Source organism: Artemia franciscana, chromosome 19 (assembly GCF_032884065.1).
Source record: "Artemia franciscana chromosome 19, ASM3288406v1, whole genome shotgun sequence".
NCBI classification, from domain to species: domain Eukaryota; kingdom Metazoa; phylum Arthropoda; class Branchiopoda; order Anostraca; family Artemiidae; genus Artemia; species Artemia franciscana.
In genome coordinates this window covers 1,939,147-1,963,668 of record NC_088881.1, presented here as the reverse complement: position 1 = coordinate 1,963,668, position 24,522 = coordinate 1,939,147, and the positions used below count along the sequence as shown (strand labels likewise).

The window sequence follows — 24,522 nt, the reverse complement described above, 5'->3', positions numbered from 1 at the left end:
TGACGAACTCCTTTCTTTTTAGCCCGAGGTGGTTCGCCGAAAAGGACAAACTTTGGTAATCTGTCATCTTTTATCTGTAGAACATCCCTAGCCATCTTAACCTTTTTCTCATTATTGCCCTAGAAAGTTGGATTGAACCAGACTTTTCATACAACCTTTTTTTTGACAAAACAATCCTTGGCAATTTCTCTGGAAACGTTCAGTGAATGTTGCTCATTTTATATGAGCACCCATGCTTCAGAACCATATTTGACCACTTCACTATAACATTTCATAATATTTCATCACTATATCTTCCAACATTCTTATCTTGGTTCGCAGATTTATCCTACTATTCTTCAAAACTTTTTTCAGCTGTGAAAAAAAAACAGCCTAAGCCTTGATCATTCTACTTTTAACCTCTGCACGATACCCATCATCTCTACTAATAATACTGCCAAGTTAAGTGAAGATGTCCACTTGATCGATCTTTTTGTTACTCAATGTCACCTTTTCATCTTCACTCATTCATAGCTTTAGCGACTTAGTCTTCTTAACCTTAGTTTTCAAACCTATTCTAAGACGCTGAACTTCCAAAATTTCTAAAAGCTCATTCATTTTGCTCCCACTTTCATCTATATGCTTAAATCATCAGCGTAACCGAAGTCCAGGAAATTTTTTTTATCTCCATTGAATTCTGTGTTCCCCCATTACCTTTCCTGTGCTCTGTAAGACAAAGTCCATCAAAATGATCCATATAAATGGGGACAGAGCACAGCCCTGCTTGACTCCAAATTTTATGTGAAACCAGCTATTAACCTCATTTCATACCTTAATCGCAGCAGTGTTATTCTCGTACATAGCTCTAATCACTTTAATGTATTCGTCTGGCATATCATTCAAGGATAAGACCTTTGTTAAAGCTCTTCTATCAGCTCAATCGAACGCTTGCTCATAAGCAATGAAACTGAGGACTAAAAGTTTTCGGTGACTCAGGCATTTCTCAATTATTAAGGCCTTCGCTCAGGCTCTTTTATCAGATGAATCTAACGCTTACTCAAAATATATATGACTGAGGACTAAAGGGGTTTTTAATGCCGAGGCAATTCTTGATTATTAGCTTAAGAGTGACATTGCTTGTCTATAGCATTTCTAAGTCTAAAAAGTGTCATAATACTAAGTAATTTGCTACCTACAGTAACCAGGCTAATGCCTCTACAATCACGACACTCACTCTTATCACCTTTCATATGCAGTGGTTTAACTAGAGTTTTCCTAAAGTTGCTAGGTACTTTTTCAAAATCATACTCATAATCTTCAGTTAATTATTTCTGACGTCAGAACCACCAGTCCTTTTAGTAAGTAGTTTTGACTAAGTAGTAAAATTTGACAACGCTGTCATCCATGTAAATTCAGCATTGACAATCAGGCTCCTAGAGACAACTATATCGTCGAAGGGAAGCTACATTTTCTTAAGATATTTTTTTGGCGTCATATATTACATATGTCATATTTTGAAGTATTGACGATTACATATGCATATATGCCCTACTGATCTTTTTTATTACCAGAAAAGAATATGCCAAAAGAAATTAGTATTTTTTGCCATTGTGTGGCGTAAAACGACAATTTTAGCCCGAAGAATGCCAAAAAGGTTTCGAGTGAAAATCTGAGATAGCCATTCGATTTCAAAATGGTACCTAAAACTTTCCATAGACAATTCCTCTGGAAAATATGCAACAAATCCTCCTTCGTCTTCCGAAGCACTTAAGTTTAAGAACCATACTACATCATTGTTGTCCCTGTAAGTTTCAATGTTCGAATTTTAAATCGCAGATTTATCTTCCTATTATTCCAAGCTTTTTTCAACTATAAAAAGACACCCTCTGCCTTGGCTCAGGTTGAGCCTTTTTTCATCCATATGATCGATCTTCTCGTTATTGAACATTATTGATTTCCGGTCGAACCGACTTAGTCTTCTTAACATTGATGCTTAAGCCTAATCTTACACGCTGAACTCTTAAAATCTTCAAAAAATTATTCATTTTACCCAAATTTTTATCTAGGACAATTCAAATAATCTATGTCTAGGAGAGTTTTACCTTCCGAATGAATTCCTTGTTCTTTCATATTGTTTGCCGTTTCCCTTAGGACAAAATCTACAAAATGATCTATATAAACAGGGATGCAACGCAGGTTGTTGTTAAGTGTAGAAGTAGATGTTGTGTTGTAGATGACAAACTTTTAAGGACTTTTAGCTGGAATACTTCCCAAACACTTCTGCATTAGTAAAATTTAGTTTTAAATAAAGAGTAAAAAGATAAATCTTTTCTTTTACTCCGAAGACTTCAAGTTCATAGGGGATATGCACACCGCATTATTTTCTTTTATTTTTTGGCCGATAATTTACTTTATTTTGGTAGTGTGGTCTTATTTTTGATTTTACATTTCGCCTATGTGTTGGAGCTAATTGAAATACTGATAAAAAAGAAAAAGAAAATATTAATTCTATCTAGAAATCGGTTTCTCGGAGCCTCCCTATTAAAATCTGTGCCTAGTCTCAAGTAACTAAGTTTGTTGTTTTGATCATGCAATAGTGAGACTGAATTGGATAAAATAATAGTGATTGTTTTAAAACTTGATAACTCGTAAAATACTATTACAAAAAATGGAAACTCTTAATCATCTTGCTTTTTTTAGATGTACCTTTGGATGTTAATCAACTAGAAGAGCAATGCAAAGAGCCCAGTAGATACGGCTATACCAGCTCCTACATAAAACAAGAAGTTGACCCTTGTGGTGAACCCGTAGTACCTCTGTCTTTGAGCTTGTCAACAACGAAAGAAGTAACTTGTTCTCCAGAAACATTCAAATGTGACGTATGTCAGAAAAATTTTTCATCCAGCTTACGTTTGTCTAAACACCAAAGAATTCATAGTTACGGAAAGCCGCATGAGTGTGAAATATGTAAAAGAAGTTTTTCTCAAAGGTCACATTTGACGGAACACTTAGAAAGGCATTCAGGCGAAAAACGCCACCGATGTGAACAATGTAAGAAGAATTTTACGACTAAATTGGAACTAGCTCGTCATAAAAAAATTCACTCAGGAGACAGACCGCATGGGTGCGAACTCTGTAAAAAGAGCTTTTATAGGAAGTGTGAATTAACTCAACATATGAAAATACACTCTGGAGAAAAACCTTATGAATGTGAGTTGTGCAAGAAATGTTTTTCTAGGAAAAGATATATGACGTTACACATGAGAAGACACTCAGGAGAAAAACCCTTCGAGTGTAACATTTGTATGAAGAGTTTTTCTGTGAGGTCGAGTTTGGCTACTCACATGATGGTTCATTCAGGGGAAAGACAGTATGAATGTGAGTTGTGCAACAAGGGGTTTATTAGAAAGTCTGATTTGATTGAACACATTAAAAGACACTCGGGAGAAAAACCGTACATGTGTGACGTGTGCCACAAGACCTTTTATACGAAGTCGAATCTGGCTAATCATATAATAGTTCATTCAGAGGAAAGACAATACGAGTGTTACCAATGTCATAAAGGTTTTTTCAGAAAGTGTGACTGGAATAAACATAGAAAAATACACTCTGGAGAAAAAACCTTTGAATGTGAAACATGTAAGAAGAGATTTTTTACTAAATCAAATTTGGCTGGTCACGTGATTATTCACTCTGGGGAAAAACCCTACAGTTGTGAGCTGTGTGATAAAAGCTTTTCTAGAAAGCCTGATTTAACTAGACACGTAATAATACACTCTGAAGCGAAACTTTACGAATGTGAAATATGTAGAAAAAGATTTTCTTATAAGTCGAACTATAACCGGCATAAAGACAACCATATAACCGAAAAACTTATCTGTAACCTAATTTGAAGTATATAAATGTATTTTGCCTTTGAGTAAAATAAGGTATGTTCGTAAAAAAAGCAAATTAGCTATATTAGAAAAAATTTCAGTAAATTATTAGCATAAAATTTCAGTTGGAAAAGGGACACTTCTAAACCCAACATTCTTTGATTCGTGCAATACCTATTCCCAACCCTAGTGCTGATCAGGTATCCTCCTGATCAGGAGGTCAAAAAGGTAAAGGTACGGCACTTGACTTTTAAAGTCGAAACCGGCGGTGCAGACCTACGTTTCGAGGCCGTTCAGCCAGGAAGTGCAGTAAGGGGTATATCCCATTTGCTGGGGCGCGGGTAATCTTGGGGTGCGCCTCCCCCTAGTTCTTTCTAATTTACGCCACTGCCAATATACCACCGAAATAGTTACTATTTGAGTTTTTGAACTTGTTTCCGAGCATGTTCTATCTTCTACTATTAAACAGTTCGTGGTAATGAACTATTAGTAAGGAGAGATTTGGCCCAATAGTAGCCGAAACTCTAAAACATGTAATTTTGATAACAATAGATACATTGAAATAATTAGATTCTTATGCTGATTCCAAATTTATATAATTCCTTAAGTTTAATGTTACCCGTCAAAAGTTACGAACCTGAGAAAATTAACTTGATTTTTGAAAAGGGAGGAAACATACACAAAAGGTTAAGAAATCTTAATGAAGATCACACAGTTAGATTTGACATAACAGAGAACCTTATTGCGGAGGTTTCAAGCTCCTAAATACAAAATTTGGAAATTTTGCTTTTTTTGCGAGAAGGAATATGATGTATTAGAGTTTGTTTTGTTTTTTTTTTCCTGAGGGGTGATCGTGTTTAACCAATAGTCCTAGAAGAACAGGAGATGACCCATTCGAACGAAAGTAAATGTTTTAGTGCCCTTTTAAATGACCAAAAAGATTGGAGGGCAAGTAACACCCTTGTCACACCTGTGTTTGCCCAAAGACGCCCGATTTTCGAGGTAGGCATGTGATTCGGCATAGTTGATTTGTCAATAACTATTGCCTTTTGGGATGACATGACCCCCATAGCCTCAGAAAAAAGGGTTGTAAGTCACAAAATTTGCCCACTGTTCACATTGTATTTGTTATTGGGAAATACATAGAATTTTTTTTTGGGGGGGGGATTTCTGCTTCGGGAGATTTTCCACTTAGAGAATTTTCTTTTGGGAGGGGAACTTCGAGAAGCAATTTTCCAGGGAAAACTTTACAAGGCGGGGGGAATGGAAATTTCCCGTCTTTATTTATAAAACGGTTAGAAAAATCCAAGTTTATTCAACGGACAGTAGGGAGGAGCATTTAAATTTGAAATGAACAGAAAATATTCCGTATACAAGGGGGCAGCCCCTTCCTCAACCCTTGTTCTTTACGGTAAGGTCTGACTTTTTGTCACAATTCTTTGATAAATACTGCTTTATCAGAGCAGTCTTTTGATAAAGTGTGACTATCAAAGAATAGTGATTTTTGGTCACAATTCTTCGATAAAGTCTGCTTTATCAAAGCAGTGTTATCAAAGCTTGTGTTTTTGAACACAAGAGCAGGTCAATTTGAATGAAAAGTATTTTTAAACAGCTTTAAGAATAGTGTAAAAAGCAAGGGTCGAAGAAGTAGCAGCCCTGTCATAAAGAATAATTTCTGTATGTTCCAAGTTTTAATGCTTCTCCTTATTTTCAGTTTTTTTTTGTTTTTTGGTTATTATTATTGCATAACGAGTATGTGGCACCTCCACTTTTTTGGTAGACAGACTGTGACGTTAAAATGGAAGGTTATACTCAAATGATTACTCGGGTGAAACAGGGAGTGACAAAGGATATCTCCCCCAAAAAAAGACTTTTTTTGTTCTAATAACCCCTGTTTCTTGAAAAAAATAGAATAATGACGTTAAATTGGTTTTTGTTCTTCAGATTTCTTTCCTTAGAGAAATACGCGCTGAAAAGTTATAACTTTTCACAACTCTTCTACTCTTCTATCAAAGCATTCATTCTTGACTCATTATCATAAAACTCAAGTCTTTGTTTAGTTTCAGGCATCCATTATCTGTATTAACTGCACTTATGGAATCGATTTTAGTCTAGGAAAGTTTTGCGTGAAAAGACAAGTTCTTGATGCGTTCTAGCAAGTTTGGAAATTCCTTTCAATTGACGGGCGTTTGGAACCAGATATCGAAATATCAAGATATCCAGATATCGAAATGCGTCATGTTTACGCCAACTTCTTAAGATTCAGAATTTCTTCTTTCAGCGAGAGAGCAGACAATAGCGTTTTCAGTGAACCCAGTCTTGAGCCGCCGCAGGTACATCTTCAGGTGTATTATTACTTAGGAAATAATGAAGACTATTGTACCATCTTGCAATCCAAACAAACAAAAACCACCACTGATAATAATAAATTACAATTTTCAATATGAAAAGTTTCAATTTTCATAATTTTTCCTCAGTTGCTCTTTGATGTTTCCCATTGAAGTAACTCGAATAGCTTCTTTTCCCTACGTGGATAAGTAGCGACAATTGTATTTATTATTATTGGTGGTGGTTTTTATTTGTTTTTAGTTTAGTTTTCTTTTTATCTTGTGCTGAGGACGCCTTGTTTCGATACAGGCGAAATATCCGCGTTGTTTTAGTCTTTCCTCTCTACTGGCCGTCGTCTCGTTTGAGGTTTTTTTTTGTGGAGTTTTATCTCTCTTTGTTGTTTATTGTCATGTCTGGCCAGTTCGGCTTAAGAACTTTCATGTGCCAAATCGTCAGCAAAGTCAACATTGCTTACGAGTCTGTCACCGAAATTCAGTTGGGTAGTGTTCCCTATTATCATGTAGTCAATGACGCAATCAAAAAGTTCCGAAGGCATGGCAGATCCCTGACAAATCCAGTACGAATGCAGAAAGGCTGGCTTCGTTTTTTTCCCGTTAACTTGTATACAGCTTGACGTTCTGGGGAAAACCTATTATTCTTAGTGTGAGCCACAGTGACTTCCTATCTACAGTCAAAAGCGACTTTGCCTTCTTTTGAAATTCTCGTGTCTTCTATCATTTACCATAAAGTGAATGTACGCCTTCTTTTGAAATTTCCATGTCTTCTATCATTTACCAAAAAGTGAATATCCTCGCTAGTGGAACGCCCGAGTATGAAACCTGCTTGTGCGATTCTCCGGTTTCTTTGAATTATACTAGAGGACCTTTTGCGGAGGTTCGTTGTCAATAATTTAGTATGAAGGGAGAGTAACGCTATTCCTCCGTAGTTGGATCATTTGTTCTTTGATCTTTTCTGTTCCCATGGTGCAGAATTATTCCAGTCAACCCATCCTTCAGAATGATCTCCGTGGACCACACTGTGCAGAACATTGTTTGGAGCCAGGGCAACAACACAGGACCCCCACACTTCAGAAGCTATTCCACAGCAACCAGGCGTGTCGTTAACTTTCAATCTTTTCATAGATTTATTTATCTTGTCCAGGAATAATGGCTCTGAATCATTACTCCCAATGAAATAGTAGGCGAAAGCAATGCAGATCTTAGGAAATCTGGGTCAAATTTTTTTTTCTTAAGATTCTTAATTTTTTTAAATTAAGATACTTGATTTTCTTTTTTTCATTCGTTAGAATTCTTAATTTTGTTCGTTAAAATTAAAATACTTAATTTTTTTTTGTTCGTTAAAATTCTTAATTTCTGTTAAAATGGGAAAGAAAAATTCTTGGTCCTCCCGTCACCCTGCGAATTTTCAGATTTTGGTTCTAGAGTTCGACTTTTTATATTGTCTTTGCATTTAATTGCGTTTTTATTAATCATTAATTGAAAAAAGGTGGTAAAAACGTATATATTATTATATAAAAATGTATATAATATTGTATATGCTATTGTGTTTTTATACGGTTTATCCTGTTGTACTTGTGTTTTATGTTGTTGTAGAGAAAATACGCTCAGCTTTCGCCCTCTGTGACAGCAAATTAAAATAAAACAGTTATCTGATATTAGTTATTATAAATAAGAGAAAGTAAAATAGAAAAAAAATAAAAATACAATAAAAATCAAATCATCTTCTCTTCTCACCGCCCTCTATTGAGTGGTAAAAAATAAGCAGCCTAATAATACCATTAAAGCTAAACCCAGTTGAAAGTATTTGTCGAAGACACAATTTCTCCCAATGCCTCTAATATTTCTATCTTATTATCTTTAATAACATGGGTAAAACCTAAAACGAGAGGGGTGGACGTCTTCAGGCCCAATGACTCAATTTTTCTGATTAGAATATTACTCTCAATTATGGAACGAGGGCATTCTGGGAGGATGTGATCAGTTGTCTCATCAATACTTATGCAAGTGTTTTATGTTTCTGGAGTTAAACTTTTGGATAAACATTCAGAGAACAAATAAACAATATAATTGATTTTGCGCATTCTTTCTTTCATTAGCCTATAGTTATCCTAGACATTGTTAAAGTAGTTTTGGGTAATTTTACTGTTATATTTATTACGCGGAGCTCGATTAGGCCCAATCGGCCTTTGCCCGGCCCTGCCATCAGAAATAAATTCCTCTAATGATTCAAGCTCAAAACGACCAGAAATTACTGTTAATGAATAAATGAAACCTAAAGAGGGTTTTAAATACCTCCAAAAATTTTAATACAGAAATTAAATTAAACAATCCTATTTCTGGTCCCAAAGATAGTCCTAGCCTATTCCAAGACCAATAGATATCCAGTAAAGGTTCTTTGAGAAACTGTAACGGTAACGGTAACGTGTTACGGTAAACTAGCTAGTTGATTGCACAGAAGTTTAGTGTTTTCTCCTGACCTTAGAAAGTTGACTCTTAGCAATATAACATCCTTTACTTCAAACCAGTCAATTAGATTTATTCTATGTTGCCTATTTAAAAACAAAACAAAAAAACTTTCTATTAAAGAAAGTTGTTCGAGAAACATCTCAATAATTGAGAACTGCAGTCTAATAGAGAGTGACCCTCAGCCCATAGTGACCACAAGTTTGAAAAAGTATTTAAAAAAATGTATTGATGAATTTTAGCGTACTTGGTATGTATAACAAATTTAGCTTATTCGGTATATACAACAAATTGTAATTCTAATTTGTGGGTGTTCAGCTTTTCTTAGTGACATATAATCGTTGGGTTAGTCGAAAACGGGCACAGGCAGTTTGTGGTGTGTTAGAAACAGGTTTGTTTCTAGTATGCTAATTCCAAACTAACAGCAATATCTGTTGAAAAGTAGAATGTTTACGGCATACGTCACAAAACTTGTATTTCTTTTTTAAGCTAATAAGAAGGTGATTCTAGACAAAAAGGACTCGATCGGAAAGGAGCACTTCTAGGCTTTGCGCCACAAAACCGTTTTTATTAAATAAGCTAACAAGAAAGCAATGGCAACTGTGGATTTCTATTAAATAATTATGTATCTGGTGGATTTCAGTGATACAGCAACTACTTCGAACAAAAAATGAAAGCTGAAAAGTCATCAATGTCAATTAGAGGGGGAAATCTGTCAAACTTAGGATTTGTAAATACCTACTTTCTGAGATGTAGAATCTCAACAAAAATAGATATTTTGTTTACATATAAATTTGTTTTATTTATGTATAGATTACTTTTTTTCAAAAGACTGCTTAAAATTTTGGTTGAAATTTTTATATAGCTTTCATTTAAACAGGAAATTCTGATTTCTGCTTGTTTTGCAACTATTGGGACTCCTAAAGTGCCAGTTGAAACAGAATTAAAAACCACATGAATGTTGCCCTCATCCCAAATTACACTTCCTGGATGAATAGTCATGAAACCGAGGTCAGCACTGCCGGTAAGGTCTGTAAATTCCAGTGGTCTATTTTTGACTTTTTTTCCACCTTAAATTGTATTCTTTTGTCTGAGAATCTCCTCAACCCTATGTTCTCATTTGGACCCTACAAGATTGGCTTCTACTCGTCTTTAAAGGTAACTTATGAACTTTGAAATATATTTTATTTTCAATTATAAAATCTAATTTGACTGTTAGTGCATTAAAAACCTCGTACGGAGGCCACACTCTCTCCAATATTTTTAATGTAAAAACATGAATTTTCATGTTTCTTTTTCTTTATTCAATTACGTGAGTGGGAAGCAGATTTTACCATCTTTCGTTTACGTAATCAGGAAATTATGAATGCTGATGATAATAATTTTAGTTTCTAAAACTCTTGGGGGCTTGGAATCCACCGCCACAATTCTTGATCTTGACTATTTTAGATTTTATGCGATTGGCCTCCCCTCTCAAAATGCGTAATCATTTTCTTCCTTTTTAATTAATGATAACTTACATCCTCTCTGAGAGTCCATTAAAGACTTCTATTAATCGATTTTTCTTCAAAGACTTTTTTCATGTTTTTATAGCCAAATCTATCACTTTTCTTTAGGTTGACATTTTAACCTAATGACGATTATCCTCAAATGAAGAACAAAAGCTGAGAAGATTGCGTTTTTTTAGGAAAAATAACTTATGTTTCAATTTCTTTTCTTACCTGAAATAATCTTCCTTTGCCCCGAAAAATTCACTCGCCCAAATTCCCCCCTTTTAGGGGGTGTTACCCCCTATTTTCCAAAATAAGGCAAATTTTCTCAGGCTCGTAAATTTTGATGACAAAGACTGAATTTGATGAAACGTATATATTTAAAATCAGCATAAAAATCCGATTCTTTTGATATATCTTTTAGCATCGAAATTCCGTTTTTTAGAGTTTCGTTTACTATTGAGCCGGGTCGCTCCTTACTACAGTTCGTTACCACGAACTGTTTGATTCCCATATTCGGTTAAGTTTCACTCTAATTGTTATGGGAATATTCCAACCCGCTTGGAAGTGTGTCAAGGTGGTGTTCTTTCACCGTATCTTTTCAGTATTTGGATCCGCAGTGTGTTATACAAAATTATGCCCTTTCTTTTTTGTAATTTGGTAAATGTCTCTTGTATTGCATATGTGGATGATATACTTCTAGATATAGCCGTTCTAGATCTAGCCTCTCGAATTCCGTATCATTTATTTCAAAACATTTTAAAACTGTTGGTCTGTCATTGAATATTGATAAGTGTGAGTAACTAGTCTTTAATGCAAAGTCTATGCCCATTTGAAATCCGCGTTCTAACTTCTCCATCCATTGTGTCTCTGATTTGCGGCGGTCAAGCAGTTCATATTTATTGGAATCTACTAGCTTTTAGGATCAATATTATACGGCATATTAAAGAAAACTTAAAGCGGGTTATGGTAAAAAAGTAGCTAATCGTGGTCATTATTATCGAAAAGCGCTTGCATTGCTATACACTAGTTTTTGCGACCATTCAATACTTTTCCTATGTGGTATTTCACCTATCCTGAAAAAAAGACAAGATCTGGCTGAATTGTGTATATTATATTTCCGCTATTGTAAGTTTCTGTTTCATGTACCCCGGTCTTATAGGAAAAAGAAAATAATTCGGTATTTCGGGGCTTCTGACATTATTACTCCTTTGCGGAAGTTAGGCTCAAAATTGGAAAAGGATTATATTTTTTCTCTGGGCCCCTTCCACCTCTTAGTTCGTTTATTCTCCCGTTAGTTTTCATCTGTTTTCGCTTTATAGTTGTGTTATCTCTTAGCAGTTCTTTCGTTAATTGAGTTATGGTTGTGGTATATATGTTTTATCGCTCGTATAGTTGTGTTATTTTCAAATTATACTCCATAATAGAGAGGCTCCGAACACCCAGCATTGTATAATAAGCTCTGAATTTGACGTTTTTTTCTAACGTGACCAGATTCGTCCTGCGCCCTGCGCCCTTTTCATTGAACTTTTCTTCCCCCATGACATATTTCTAAAAGGAAAGATCCTCCCATATAGCCCCCTCCCCGCAACCCTACCCCCAAAACCAAAAAAATCCCCCTGAAAACGTCTGTACACTTCCCAATAACCATTATTATATGTAAACACTGGTCGAAGTTTGTAACTTGCAGTCCCTCCCCCAGGGACTGTGGGGGAGTAAGTCATCCCCAGAGACATAGTTATAACGGTTTTCGACTATGCTGAACAAAATGGCTATCTCAAAATTTTAATCCGTTGACTTTGGGAAAAAAATGGGCGTGGGAGGGGGCCTAGATGCCCTCCAATTTTTTTGGTCACTTAAAAAGGGCACTAGAACTTTTCATTTCCGTTAGAATGAGCCCTCTTGCGACATTCTAGGACCACTTGGTCGATACGATGACCCCTGGGAAAAAAAACAAAAACAAAAAAACAAATAAACACGCACCCGTGATTTGTCTTCTGGCAAAAAATACAAAATTCCACATTTTTGTAGATAGGAGCTTGAAACTTCTACAGTAGGGTTCTCTGATACGCTGAATCTGATGGTGTCATTTTCGTTAAGATCCTACGGCTTTTAGGGGGTGTTTCCCCCTATTTTCCTAAATAAGGCAAATTTTCTCAGGCTCGTAACTTTTGATGGGTAAGACTAAACTTGATGAAACTTATATATTTAAAATCAGCATTAAAATGCGATTCTTTTGATGTAGCTATTCATATCAAAATTCCATTTTTTAGAGTTTTGGTTACTATTGAGCCGGATCGCTCCTTACTACAGTTCGTTACCACGAACTGTTTGATTCCATTGCAAAATTTACAATCCATTTTTCAGTGGAAAAGACCTAAGGCGTATTCTACTAACAAATTAGATTCTTGAAATAAGATTTAGAATTTTCAATAGAATAAAGAAATTTTTAGGTAATTTCAAAAACCTGGATTGTCGAATTCCAAATTGTGGAACAAATTTTGGTTTATAGACCCCAATGGCAATGCAAAATCAAGTCTTTTTTTTACAAGTGAAATTTAGGAAATTACAATTTGGTAATAAGTTTTTGTCACTCTTTGGTTTGGTAAGACATGGAAGGAATAATTCCTTAATAAAAAAGGAAAAGTTTGTCTATTCCTCTTCAGCTAACTAAAGTTAATATCATTTTCAAATGAAACTCGGCGAGTGAAAAATAAGCTGGAATGAAGCTGTCTTATAAAACAGGCATTTAAGTCTAAGGCGGGGCCTTAGATTCCATGGTGTCAATAAAGTTAATAAAGCTGTCCACAAAGTAAACAAACCGTTTTCCTCGCATCACTTTGTTGCCTATATTGCTGTTGGAGAGAAAGTTGAAGTTTATTTATCCTTTTCGAGAAAGTCCCCAAAGTTCAGGCTATAGCAGAAGACTTCTGAAAATTCTTAAATAAACCACACCCAAATTAGTTTCTACACATTTAACAGGATATGCTTTTTTAAACATTTTTACACACAAAAAAACGTTTTCATTTATTATTAAAAGGAAAAAATGCTTGAATAGATGGTTTTTCAGCCCCACATAAGATTATTTTAGTTACTTTGCATGGAAAATTGCTGTAAAGTCAGAAAGATGAAATTCTTGTGTGAGTGGGACAAAATTTATGGTTTAGCACTTTCAAGCAAAAATTTTTGTAGAAGCCGTGGGAGCCTTTGCATAAATGCGACCTGGTTGTTTCTACTTATTGCAGTGTTGCTAGATTGGCTTATTTCTTTGGGCTGGGGCGTGCGTTTTTTTGTGGGCTTGGGGCTGAAAACTGGGCTTATTGTTTTTTAATTTGGCTTGTTTTGGGCTTTTTCTACTCCAAAGAATAATATTTATTATTTATTTTTAAGAATTTTTTTTCAAGTTCAAGTTTATTCTTTTACCAAACTTTCGAGGAAAGAAAGCAAACAGATTTAAGGAAAAGTTTAACTATGCCCTACGATTCACAAAAGAAGAAGAAGAAAATAAGTAAAGTGAATCACAAAGAACTATTTATTACGGCAGATTACTAGTTACGACTATTGAGTAGAAACATTTCATCTACAAAACATGGATAAAGGTAAGACGCCAAATACTTTTTTCTTGAATTTGTGTTAGAAACAGATGAAGATGGACTTAATAACCCCCAAACACGGAACACTCAAAATGTTACAAAAGATTACCTTGCAGTCTTAATTTTGTCCTAAGTCATTTTGAATCTGCTTCTTGTCATCTATGATTTAGTTTGTCACAATTTTTCGTCAGCATTTTATGTCAACTTGCATTACAATGTTCCAGGTTATTTTAGTAAATTGTGAATATTTCTTTATTTGAGAACCTTCAATACACTGAACAAGCGCCGTAGAGAATTAAAATACAAAATTCAGTGCTTATCCTCTGTAGGCTGATTCTCTATTAGTGTTCTTCTGGGTCTATACAGGTTTCATTAAATTATCTTTCAATTTCAATCCTCATTTTTGATGCTTTTATAGTATATGTACAAGGAGATAGAGTGTAACAAGGCAGATAGTTACCAGAAGGCCGAAATGATCCACATAGCCTCAAGCTTCATTACATATCCAGGGCCTCATTACATGCAAAACTAGTAGTCTGTCTCTGAGGTTTGCCAGATGAAACGATTGAAGTAAAAAAAAGAAATATCACAAACTGGTTGTTACAATCTCAAAGCTTTTTATTCAGATTCGAAACCTGAAAATATGAAGCTTTCCTCAAGTTGAGTCTATAAGGCGTCTTTACCCTTACGTCAGATGCTTATCCAAAGCTGGCACGAAAAGTCAGTTTAGTCTTCTTTCAAATTATTTCTCACTTTTAAAAGTGAACAACTGTCGAAAGCTGTGCAGGATATATCTGACACTTTGCAGATTAACCTGCCGAATTAAAACCCCAATGTTTTTCTAGGAATTACTTTGCTCGATATCAAAGCACGAAAAGCGGAACTGATTTTGGCAGCACATATCGCATGTCATTCGTTGATTATAACTATTGAACACCTATCCACCATTATCACGAGTGCTTTCCCTGGACCAGTTTCCGAGGCAACTAAATCGAAGGCTGATATTGGTGACAGCGGATATTCCGTTATTCTGGAAGAATCGACTGATGTTACCACCATGAAATTTATTTGTATTTGTCTGAGATACTATAGACCCAAGATGAAGAAAGTTCTTTGTGCTTCTTTGGGCATGGTCGAAGGACCTATGACCACTTCTATGATTTTACATCGAGAACTGAAAGACTTCTTAACTTCATGTGGAATTCCCCTTAAAAAATCTGATAGGTATCGGGACAGACGGGGCAAACAACATGTGAGGTGGGAACCATTCGCTGTTCACATTATTACGAGATGACGGGTTGCCTCAACTCAAACTCTTCAATTGTGTATGTTACTCCCTATATTTCTGTGCTTTCGAGGTTGTTGGAGAGCTTCCAAGCAATTTGGAGTTCATGCTCTCAGAGACTTACAAGTGGTTTAACGTTAGTCCGCTACGAAGAGAGGCATATCAGCAAATGTTCAAGCTCATAAACGATGAGAATACCCTGTTGAAAATTATTGCTCCTTCCAATACTCGTTGACTGTCTCGATAAAGAGCAGTCGTTTGCATACTTAAGCAGTATTCTGAGCTGTCAGGACACTTTCGATTAGCGATGGAAAAGGAACGTTGCTACACTGCCTGGATAATCCATGATATGTACCTCGATGAACGAAATAAGGCATATATTGTTTTCTTGAAGCCATTAATCGCTGAATTCCAGAGAGTTAACCTCCTTTACTAACAGACTAACGCAGATCACTTTCATTTATTTGAAGAGCTACAAGAGTTGTATTAAGTCTTCTGTGGAGAATATTGCACACGTCTGTACTGTCATTAACAGTGAATATGGACTTCGAAATTTATTACCTTCCTACAGCCCAGGTTGACTACGGATACGAGTTCCTTTTGAAGCTTGAAAGATTTAACCTGACCAGTCATCAAAAGGAATAAGTAAAGTTTGCCTCAAATTTCTCAAGGCAGCTGCTAAAGCAGTTTTAAAGCGCTTGCCCCCAGCTCTTGATTCTCCGCTGAAACTGAAAGTGCTTTCCCCCACCATTTGTTTATTGCAGTTGTGTCCTCGATTTAGTGATTTGCCTTTGGATGTTATTCCAGTGCTGAATATTTGGGAGTTAGTGAGTCAGTGGAGAAGACTCTTGGTAGTTGACTGGGCATCCGCTTGTGGCGGAGAAATTCCGTGACTCTTGTGAATTCTGGGTCAAGGTCCTGCACCATCTTGATCCAGTTGGTTTCCCTCCGTTTTGTGACTTAACGAGGTTGGCGTTGAGCCTCCTCAGCCTGCCAATAAGCAATGCTGCAGTTGAGAGGTCATTTTCTATGATGGATGTTGTGAAGAAAAGACTTCGGAATCAAATGTTGTTACCTATGTTGAACTCAATGGTAGTATTTCGGTTGTGGTTGTCAGTGTGTGGTATTTGCTGTTCAGAGTTTGAGCCTACTAAAGAAATGTTGCAGTTATGAAGTCCATCTTCATCTGTTTCAAACACAATTTCAAGAAAAAAGTATTTGGCGTCTTACCTTTATCCATGTTTTGTAGATGAAACGTTGCTATTCAATAGTCGTAACTAGTAATATGCCGTAATAAATAGTTCTTTGTGATTCACTTTACTTATTTTCTTCTTCTTCTTTAGTGAATCGTAGGGCATAGTTAAACTTTTCCTTAAATCTGTTTGCTTTATTTCCTCGAAAGTTTGGTAAAAGAATAAACTTGAACTTGAAAAAAAATTCTTAAAAAAAATAATAAATATTATTCTTTGGAGTAGAAAAAGCCCAAAACAAGCCAAATTAAAAAACAATAAGCCCAGTTTCCCGCCTGAAGTCCACAAAAAAAACGCACGCCCCAGCAAAAAGAAATAAGCCAACGGGGCTTGAAACAAGCCAATTTGGCAACACTGTGTTGCAGTTCAACAGTGAAATCTATAGGCTTGGGGGTTGCATTGTAACCATAGATATTAATTTTAACAATGATCTTGATGACATACTGGTTTTACTATAGAATCGCAGAACTGGCTCTTATTCGTTTTCTTTTCTTCTGATGCTATTTTTATCCTGGTGTTCTTTTCTAGCTTCTTGAGGTGTGGATATACGCCTTTAAAAAAATTGGATTTCCAACAAGAAAATGCGTTGAAATTTCAACTGCTTAAAAAATAAAATTTCTTGTTGAATTTTCAACAAAGGATTAAAATGGAACAAATATGTGAGATCTTCAACGATTTGTTAACTTTCCAACAATAAACGTTTAAAGTCCAGCAAAAGAGTTTAATATTCCATGTTCTGTTGACTTTCCAATATCGAATTTTTGAAAGTCCAACCAATTAGTTTTGTCCAGTGAAAGTATTTTATATTTTACACTTTGCTGACTTTCCGAAAAAAATGTTGAAAATCCAATGAAAAAGCTTAATATTCTACTTGTCCCTGTTTATTCTGGCAAATAATGTTGAAAATGATACGAAATTATTTTTTAATAGGAATTTTTTCAATTTGCACCTTTAGGTACGAATAGGAATTGAATAAAAAACCATCGGTTCCTTAAAAAAAAATGACGGAATCCTTCAGATTCTGTGAAACTCATATAAAAATGAGCTCCTTCAGTGGAGCCAAAACTTGGAATCTTTGGGTTGGAGCCTGAATGGTAAAAGAAATCGATTGATAGGCTGCATCTAAAAACAAAATGCTGTATTACAAAATAATCTGCTTTTGATATGCATATTTTTTCTAAGGTAATGACGCTGAATTTCTAGCTTGCCATTAGCTTTTTCAAATCAAAAATTCCTCGTGTTCATTCAGTTTATTGGTATTTCAGTTGTTGTAGCCCTTTTTTTGTCAAAAGCTGTACATTATATCTCATTTCTCAGAAATTATTTTTAATTTTTCTTGCTTGAGGTATTAAGAAAATGTACCAAAAGTATTGAGAGCTTTTCAATCAATTTATTGATTCTCTTGAAGTTTTTTTCCTTTGTGCTATAGAATTACAAGCTTCTAGTTTTCTTTTTTGCATTTTATCACTCTATCCAAAGAAGTAATTAAGCCTGTGTATTTCTAGATGTGATATTTTGGTCATAATTCTGTTTTTGTCACTAAAATTATTTTGCTTATTGAAGAGATCGCATTCCGTTTTCTGTTACTCGTGAAATTTTTTCGTTGTTGTATTACAATGTTAATGCACTAGGAATTAGCTGAGAACATTAGCTGAATTAGCTGAGTCCATTAAAACTTGGTGACAGTAAAAAAAAGAAGGTTTTCAGTGAAAAGTCTTAACGTCTGAAATAACCATAAAAGATTAAAATACTTAGCTGCCACGTAGCTTAAGATAATATTTAGATTATAATCTTGCTTCAAAATAGGTTTTTTCAAAGAGATAAACATAAAGAAAATATAATATTTAGTGACAAATTAAAAAAATTATCACTTATTAGGGCAGTAGGGCATGGGGCTGTGGCTTTATTTGTATAGGGCAATAGCTTTCGGAAGGGTATGGAGCGGCGGCAACTCTGTTGAAAGGTGCAAATTCGGAGGGAAAACTAAAATTTAAAAGGAATAATAACATATTAGGATCTGCCTAGACGGCTCGGCTGGGAAATGGCCCCTTTGTCTTTTTTTTTATTTAGCTTTCATCTAAAATAGCAGTGGTCACAATTAAATCGTCCAACTTTGATCCTTAGTCTGAACACATGTTCTTTGATTTCAAAAATCTCGAGTTTGAGAATTCCATGGAAGAATTCGTTTCCAAGTAAACAGTTTTACTTTCGCACCATACGCTTTTCAATGCAAAGGCTTAGCGTCAGAAAAAAACGTGAGTTCAAAATGTTAAGCTGCTATACAGCTTAAAGTAATTTTTTTATATTTCATACTTAAAAGCAGCAAAAAATGTCAAGTATTCCCGTCTGCTGGGTAGGTTTATCCTTCTTCTCTGCGAATGTTGAGGGGAGATCAACAACATTACGACTCTGCCTGAATTTTAAAGAAAAAAAGGTGAGAATAGCTTTCGAACTGAAAATTCAGCATTAATGTTGCATCCAGATGTAGCATTCTCCGTGAAACAAGTTTTTGGACACTCACTATAAAGTGAAATTTGAAAAGTGGATTACTTCGGTAAAATGTTTTGGGGCATGTTCTGAAAATTCACAGGCGTTTTTCTGCATTGATAATTTGGCAGCACTGACTGATTGATACCGCAAATAATTCAAAATCTTAAGACAAGGCTCTGAGGTGAGTTTATGCTCTTTCAGAAATAATAATCGTAATACTTTATAAATCCAATCTAATTCCTACAAATAGATTTCAGTGCGATACTAATTTCTGTCGTTTCCCAAAAAGAGTAGTAACAGTAGAGTCAGTTACTTTTTGGTAAATTCTAGTTGATTGACTTCTTGCTATCTCAGAAAGGGGTTAGGTTAGGAAAATGAAACTTTCAGAGATGAGTCTACAGGCTAAAGTATGTCCCAGGATAGTATTTTGGGTAGAATTCTAGTTAATTGACTTCTTGCTATCTGGGAAAGGGTTTAGGTTAGGAAAATGAAACTTTCAGGGATGGGTCTACAGGATAAAGTAGCCTATCTTTAAAACCTTATAAAATGGAATTGAGCAAAGTTATGAAGCTGAAAACAATTTTGTTGTACTTCAATTAAGCAGAAGATCTATTTTGCAAGATTCCACTTTTATAACACACAAATTTTTAAAGGTCATCAGAGGTCAGGGCCATCTAGAGGGAGATGGAGTAGAGATAGTTGCTTCAAAATACCTTCTTGGGTCATACTTTAGTCTGTAGATTCATCCCTGAAAGTTTCGTTTTCCTAACCTAAACCCTTTCTGAGATAGCAGGAAGTCAATTAACTAGAATTTTACTGTATTTTGAAGTACCTAACTCCACTCCTTCTCCCTCTATAGGCCTCTGACCTTTGATGACTTTCTAAAATATGTGTGTTATAAAAGTGAAACCTTGCAAAATAGATCTTCTGCTTGAATAAATTACAACAAAATGGTTTTCAGCTTCATAACTTTGCTCAATTCCATTTTATAAGGTCTTAAAGATATACAAATAATTTCCTAAATTTTGATTAAAACCATTGATATGGCTCAAAATTCTACTCAAATAACAGGAATTGTATTTTCAGAACTAAAGGCAGAGAAAAAGCAACTAGTAACTGAAAATTAATGTAAAATGTTGTTTTAGCAAAATTTAAATAGGTATAGACCTGTCATGTAGGCAAATTTCAGGGCCCTCTGGAGGGAGAAGGGGTGGATGTGGGTACTTTAAAATACCTTCCTGGGACAAACTTTAGCCAAACAACCTATTCCTGAAAGTTTCTTTTCCTAACCTAAACCTTTTCTGAGAATGCAAGAAGTCAATTAACTAGAATTTTACCAAGGGCTGTCTAGAGGGAGGAGTGGAGGTGGGTACTTTAAAATACCTTCCTGGGATATACTTTAGCCTGTAGATCCATCCCTGAAAGTTTCATTTCCCTAACCTAACCCCTTTCTGAGATAGCAAGAAGTCACTTAACTAGAATTTTACCACATTTTTTATTTTATGTTCCTTTCAAGGTACCAGTAATTACCCTGACAAAACATGACCCCCCTCTGTTAAATATTGAGTGGGTTAGTTCATATTATTCACCTGCAAATAAAGTTAACATACCATTAGATACCATTTATAATGCTTTTCTGAATATAATACATAGAAGCCACTTCTTCAGCCAAAGAATCATCAATATGTAGAACCAGCTCTCTGAAGAAACAGTTTTGTGCTACTTCAACTGACATGTTCAAGTCCCACCTTGATAGGGAATGGCTCTGCCAGGAGTTCCTTTACAATTGGGAAGCTGCAGAGTCCTCCACAAGTCTAGTCTAACAGCCACAATCTACACCAAACAAATTCTTTTTTTCATGGAGCATCACAAGGATGGATAATCCTTATATCACTCCAAGCTGTGATTTAAGGTAAATAATAATTTCTTTTCTTGCAAATTCAGTTTTAAGCCTTTGTGTTGTGCTGAAGACAGCCCTTGGACATAGAGCCAAAATACCCATTGAATTGAATTCCACTGTCTCAGGGAAAAAAATTCCCTATTGTTTCTAAGTTGTTTTTGTTTAATATATAGGATTTTTAGGGCAGGGGGGCTTATTTGTGAGTAGCCTAAATCATCTTATTACATTTGGATAGAGCATAAAAGGCATTCTGTAGTCTTTTTACATTCCTATGTAACTAGCAGAATTATCTTCAGATTTGCTAAATCTCTTCTTAGATACACTATTTATTAACAAAACTGGTAAATAATTGCTAATTTGGCCAAACTACCTAATTTGGTAATTTGTTTACCTATTTTGTAAATTTGCTGTAAGGCAGCTCATTGAAAGCAAATATGATACAATAAAAATAGTACTATTAGATTTTTATTTAATGCTCATTTTCAATATAATAGTCATTACTGTGACAATTCACTCCCCCCTTCCATTCAGTTCACTAGATTTTACCAAGTCAAGAACACAAAAACCCATTTTGAGACTAACTACATGATATTACAAAATTAAAAGTTAGAATAATATATCATTTGGCCTATATAAAGGATCACCAGGGGGTGGAATGTGTTGCAAGGGTAATCTCCTTCAGTTTTAAAATCTCCTCTTATTGATACCACTCCATGTTGCTATTAATTAGATTTAATATTAACTTCCATTGGTATCCATGTTTTAAATAATGTATTTATGAAACTGATGTCAATTCTTCTGTACAGACATGGTGCTATTGGTAGATTGCAGATACATATACTCATTAACAATGGACATGACAGATCAAACAGCAAAAAACAATAGAGACATGTATTATTTAAGCCTGTATTTGGCACCATTAAGGGGAATGTTGACCATAGTCACAGTAGCAATAATTATATTTGGAAAGAGAGTTGACTTTGGAATCAACTGGTAATAATGTTCAGTTTAGAAAAGGCCAACAAGAGAGCTACCTCAAAATGAGCAAAGCACACTGTTTGTTAAAGCTTGAGCTATGTCCCAACTTTGCATAAAAATCACCTAGCCAGACTGTTAAAGGTATGGTGTTGTCTATCACAGAATTTAGATAAGAAAAAAACAACTATAATACTTGTTTATCCATTCAATGTTCCTCAAAAGTGTAACACATAATTCCTCCTGTGTTAAATTTGAACCTTATATCCTCCCTCAGATAATGAGACAAGATATAGAAAAATATCTTTTTTATATATACAAAAGTTTTTTGTCTTTGTTTTTTTTCTCTAGTTGGCTTTACTTGACGTTATGAACCAACTGTTAAAGGGGAAGTAAGCACAAAAGATAATGCCAAACCCATAAAATCTGCAAAGCGTTTCTATATTGTCTAGGGCTATATAGTTTTCATGGCACCATGGCTTGCGTGGTAACTTACAATCCAAATTAATTTCTTTTTTGTAAATTTCTCTTCTGTCTTCTTTTCTTCTCCTTATTTTTGTCACTTTGCTGAAGTAAGCTGTGGAAGTTAGAGCAAAATTTTTCAGTTTCTATTGAATTCCTTGGTCATATGCATACAAATAGGATCTAAAAAAGGATATATAGTAGACCTATAAAAACAACATATGTCACTTTTTTTTTGTTATTAAGGGATCTGGGAGCATACCATCATGTAACTTTGAGGAGAAATCTAGATTATACATATTCTTTCAGTACTTGTAATCCTTTATTCTGTTGTCCCTAAAGTGGCAGCAAGTGGCTCCTAAATGTATTCAAATAAACAAGGGGGTAATAATTAAGGTAAGAATATTCTAAAGGATATTTTGGTTCTCAAGGCTTCATTGTCTTGAGACTTCATAGTTCTGAGACTCATGCTCCACTTGTCTGTATCTGCAAAGATACATATCTTGTTTATCTATGGTGGGATAGATACATATCTATCCCACCCAAGGTTTTAGGTTCAATTGGGTTTAATTAAAAAAAGGAAATAACTAAACTTAAAGTACGCTACTCTGTGACAAAACTCATGTTGAGACCCATAAACATAAAAGATTCTTCACTAACACGCAGTACGGCTCCCACTTCACTCTTTGACACAACCACACACCTCCTCATTATATAATTATTTTTTTTTAATCTTAACCATAGGGTTCCTCCCTTCTCTCCAGATGTACAACCACCTCACCTGGATATACTAAAAGATCTAAACTTCATCTAATTTAATTTATCTTTATTTTTTTATCTTTCACTTGCTGACCTTTAACTAAATATTTATTTAAATTATTTTTGAAAGACCCAAGGGAGCTCCTACATCTCAGCTCTTTTGGAAGCGTGTTCCACACTTTAGCACATGCTACATCAGGGGAAAAATCTGAATGTACTATTGGAGCTCGTCTCACTTGAAGGTCAAAGGCAGAGCGCGTATTTTGATTATGTTGTTCAGATATCAACCAAAACAGATTGTGGAAGGGAGATGGAAGTAGACTGGATAAAAATTTAAAAACAAAAACTGAGCACAACAGACAGTACCCAAGGGACAGATAATTGTCTACATTTCCAATAATTTTCAATGCACGCTTGTGGATTGAGTCAAGTCTCTTCAAGTGTGATTTGAAGGTTGACTGCCAAATTATGGCACAACACTGAAGTTGAGGTTTCAGAAGTCTGTTGTAAAGTAGACAAAGGGTTTTTTGAGGAAATACGTGCTTCAGTTTCCTGATGATGCCAAGATTGTAAGAGAGTTTCAGCTCCACAGCCTGGATGTGGTTTAGAAAGGAGAGGTTTTTATCCAGGAGTACACCTAGATACCTCGCAAAACCCGTTTTTGACCGCCTGATCATTCCTCTAGAAGTTGTAATTCCAGTTATATCTGGATGAATAGTTCCAATCCTTGAAAAGAATAGCACGCACGATTTGTCAACATTTATTACAAATCGATTTGCATCCATCCAGATGTAAGTTTCTTCTAAGGCAATCTCTAGTTTTCTCTGGAGTGACATAAAGGTGACCCATATCTACAAAGATGATTTGAATTTCATCAAAACAAATTAGGTAAATACTGACTCAATAATGGGACTTGAAAAGAGAGTACAAGTTGACATGTTGCCATGAAAGTGTGTGAGGATGGGATTCACTGCAACAACTACTATCCTTGGGAACAGCATTGAATCAAGAATTTTATGGTGGGCTATTTTTCTTCTTTTTTTTCCTATCCAATTTCTGCTATGTACTTAACTTTACTGTAATGCTTGGGATAGGGCCTACCACCAAACAACTAATGAGTAAATAGTTAATCCCTCTTGAGCTGTATTGTATACTTCACTACATATATATTAAAAGTTTTAGGTTAGTATCTTATTTGTTAAATAGGAATGTCTATAAGCTGTTTAAATGTTTCTTTTTAATTAACAAGCTGTGAACTTGAGTGCTTATAATGTATCTTGATTTACCTGAGCATCATTGTCATTTCTTTAGGAGCATACCTTTGTGAAACTCTAGGTGCTCTTTTAGCCCATTTTCATTATGATAAGAGCTGGGCAAAAGTCATCTGTCCACATAAACTCAACATTTGATGTTTTTCAGCAAATATTATGTGTTTTTTTTCATATAGAATTGAAAAAACTCAAAAAAGATGTCTCAATTTTTTTGGGAATTTCCTAAGATATGAAAATGGCGATTTTTCATCCAGAGTAAGAAAAGTGTCTAAAGGTTTACCCTGTGTTGAAATCCTTTTTTTTCTTTTCTTATTATGCTGGGATGTACAATAAAATGACAATAGGCTATATCCAAATAAAATAGGATAATTGCAAGGATAAA

General features: G+C 35.0%; 2 protein-coding genes across 11 annotated transcripts in view; both read left to right on the top strand.

The window, feature by feature from the left end:
• Positions 1-8,274, top strand: part of LOC136039156 (zinc finger protein 501-like) — a 48,091-nt gene extending 39,817 nt beyond the window's left edge. For all 4 annotated transcript variants that reach the window (XM_065722658.1, XM_065722660.1, XM_065722656.1 and 1 more), the window contains one exon: positions 2,680-8,274. In XM_065722658.1, coding sequence (XP_065578730.1) covers positions 2,680-3,872 — 1,193 coding nt within the window. In that variant the 3' untranslated portion in view covers positions 3,873-8,274. The remainder of the gene's footprint in view (positions 1-2,679) is intronic.
• Positions 8,275-9,604: 1,330 nt separating this feature from the next.
• The window catches only part of LOC136039154 (calcium uptake protein 1 homolog, mitochondrial-like), a 110,195-nt gene continuing 95,277 nt past the window's right edge, over positions 9,605-24,522 (top strand). For 5 of the 7 annotated variants that reach the window (XM_065722652.1, XM_065722651.1, XM_065722653.1 and 2 more), the window contains exon 1: positions 9,605-9,694. In XM_065722652.1, the coding sequence (XP_065578724.1) occupies positions 9,620-9,694 (75 nt within the window). In that variant the 5' untranslated portion in view covers positions 9,605-9,619. Of the gene's footprint in view, positions 9,695-18,874; positions 18,955-24,522 lie in introns of those variants that run through there. The other 2 variants (XM_065722655.1, XM_065722654.1) reach the window with 1 other exon arrangement.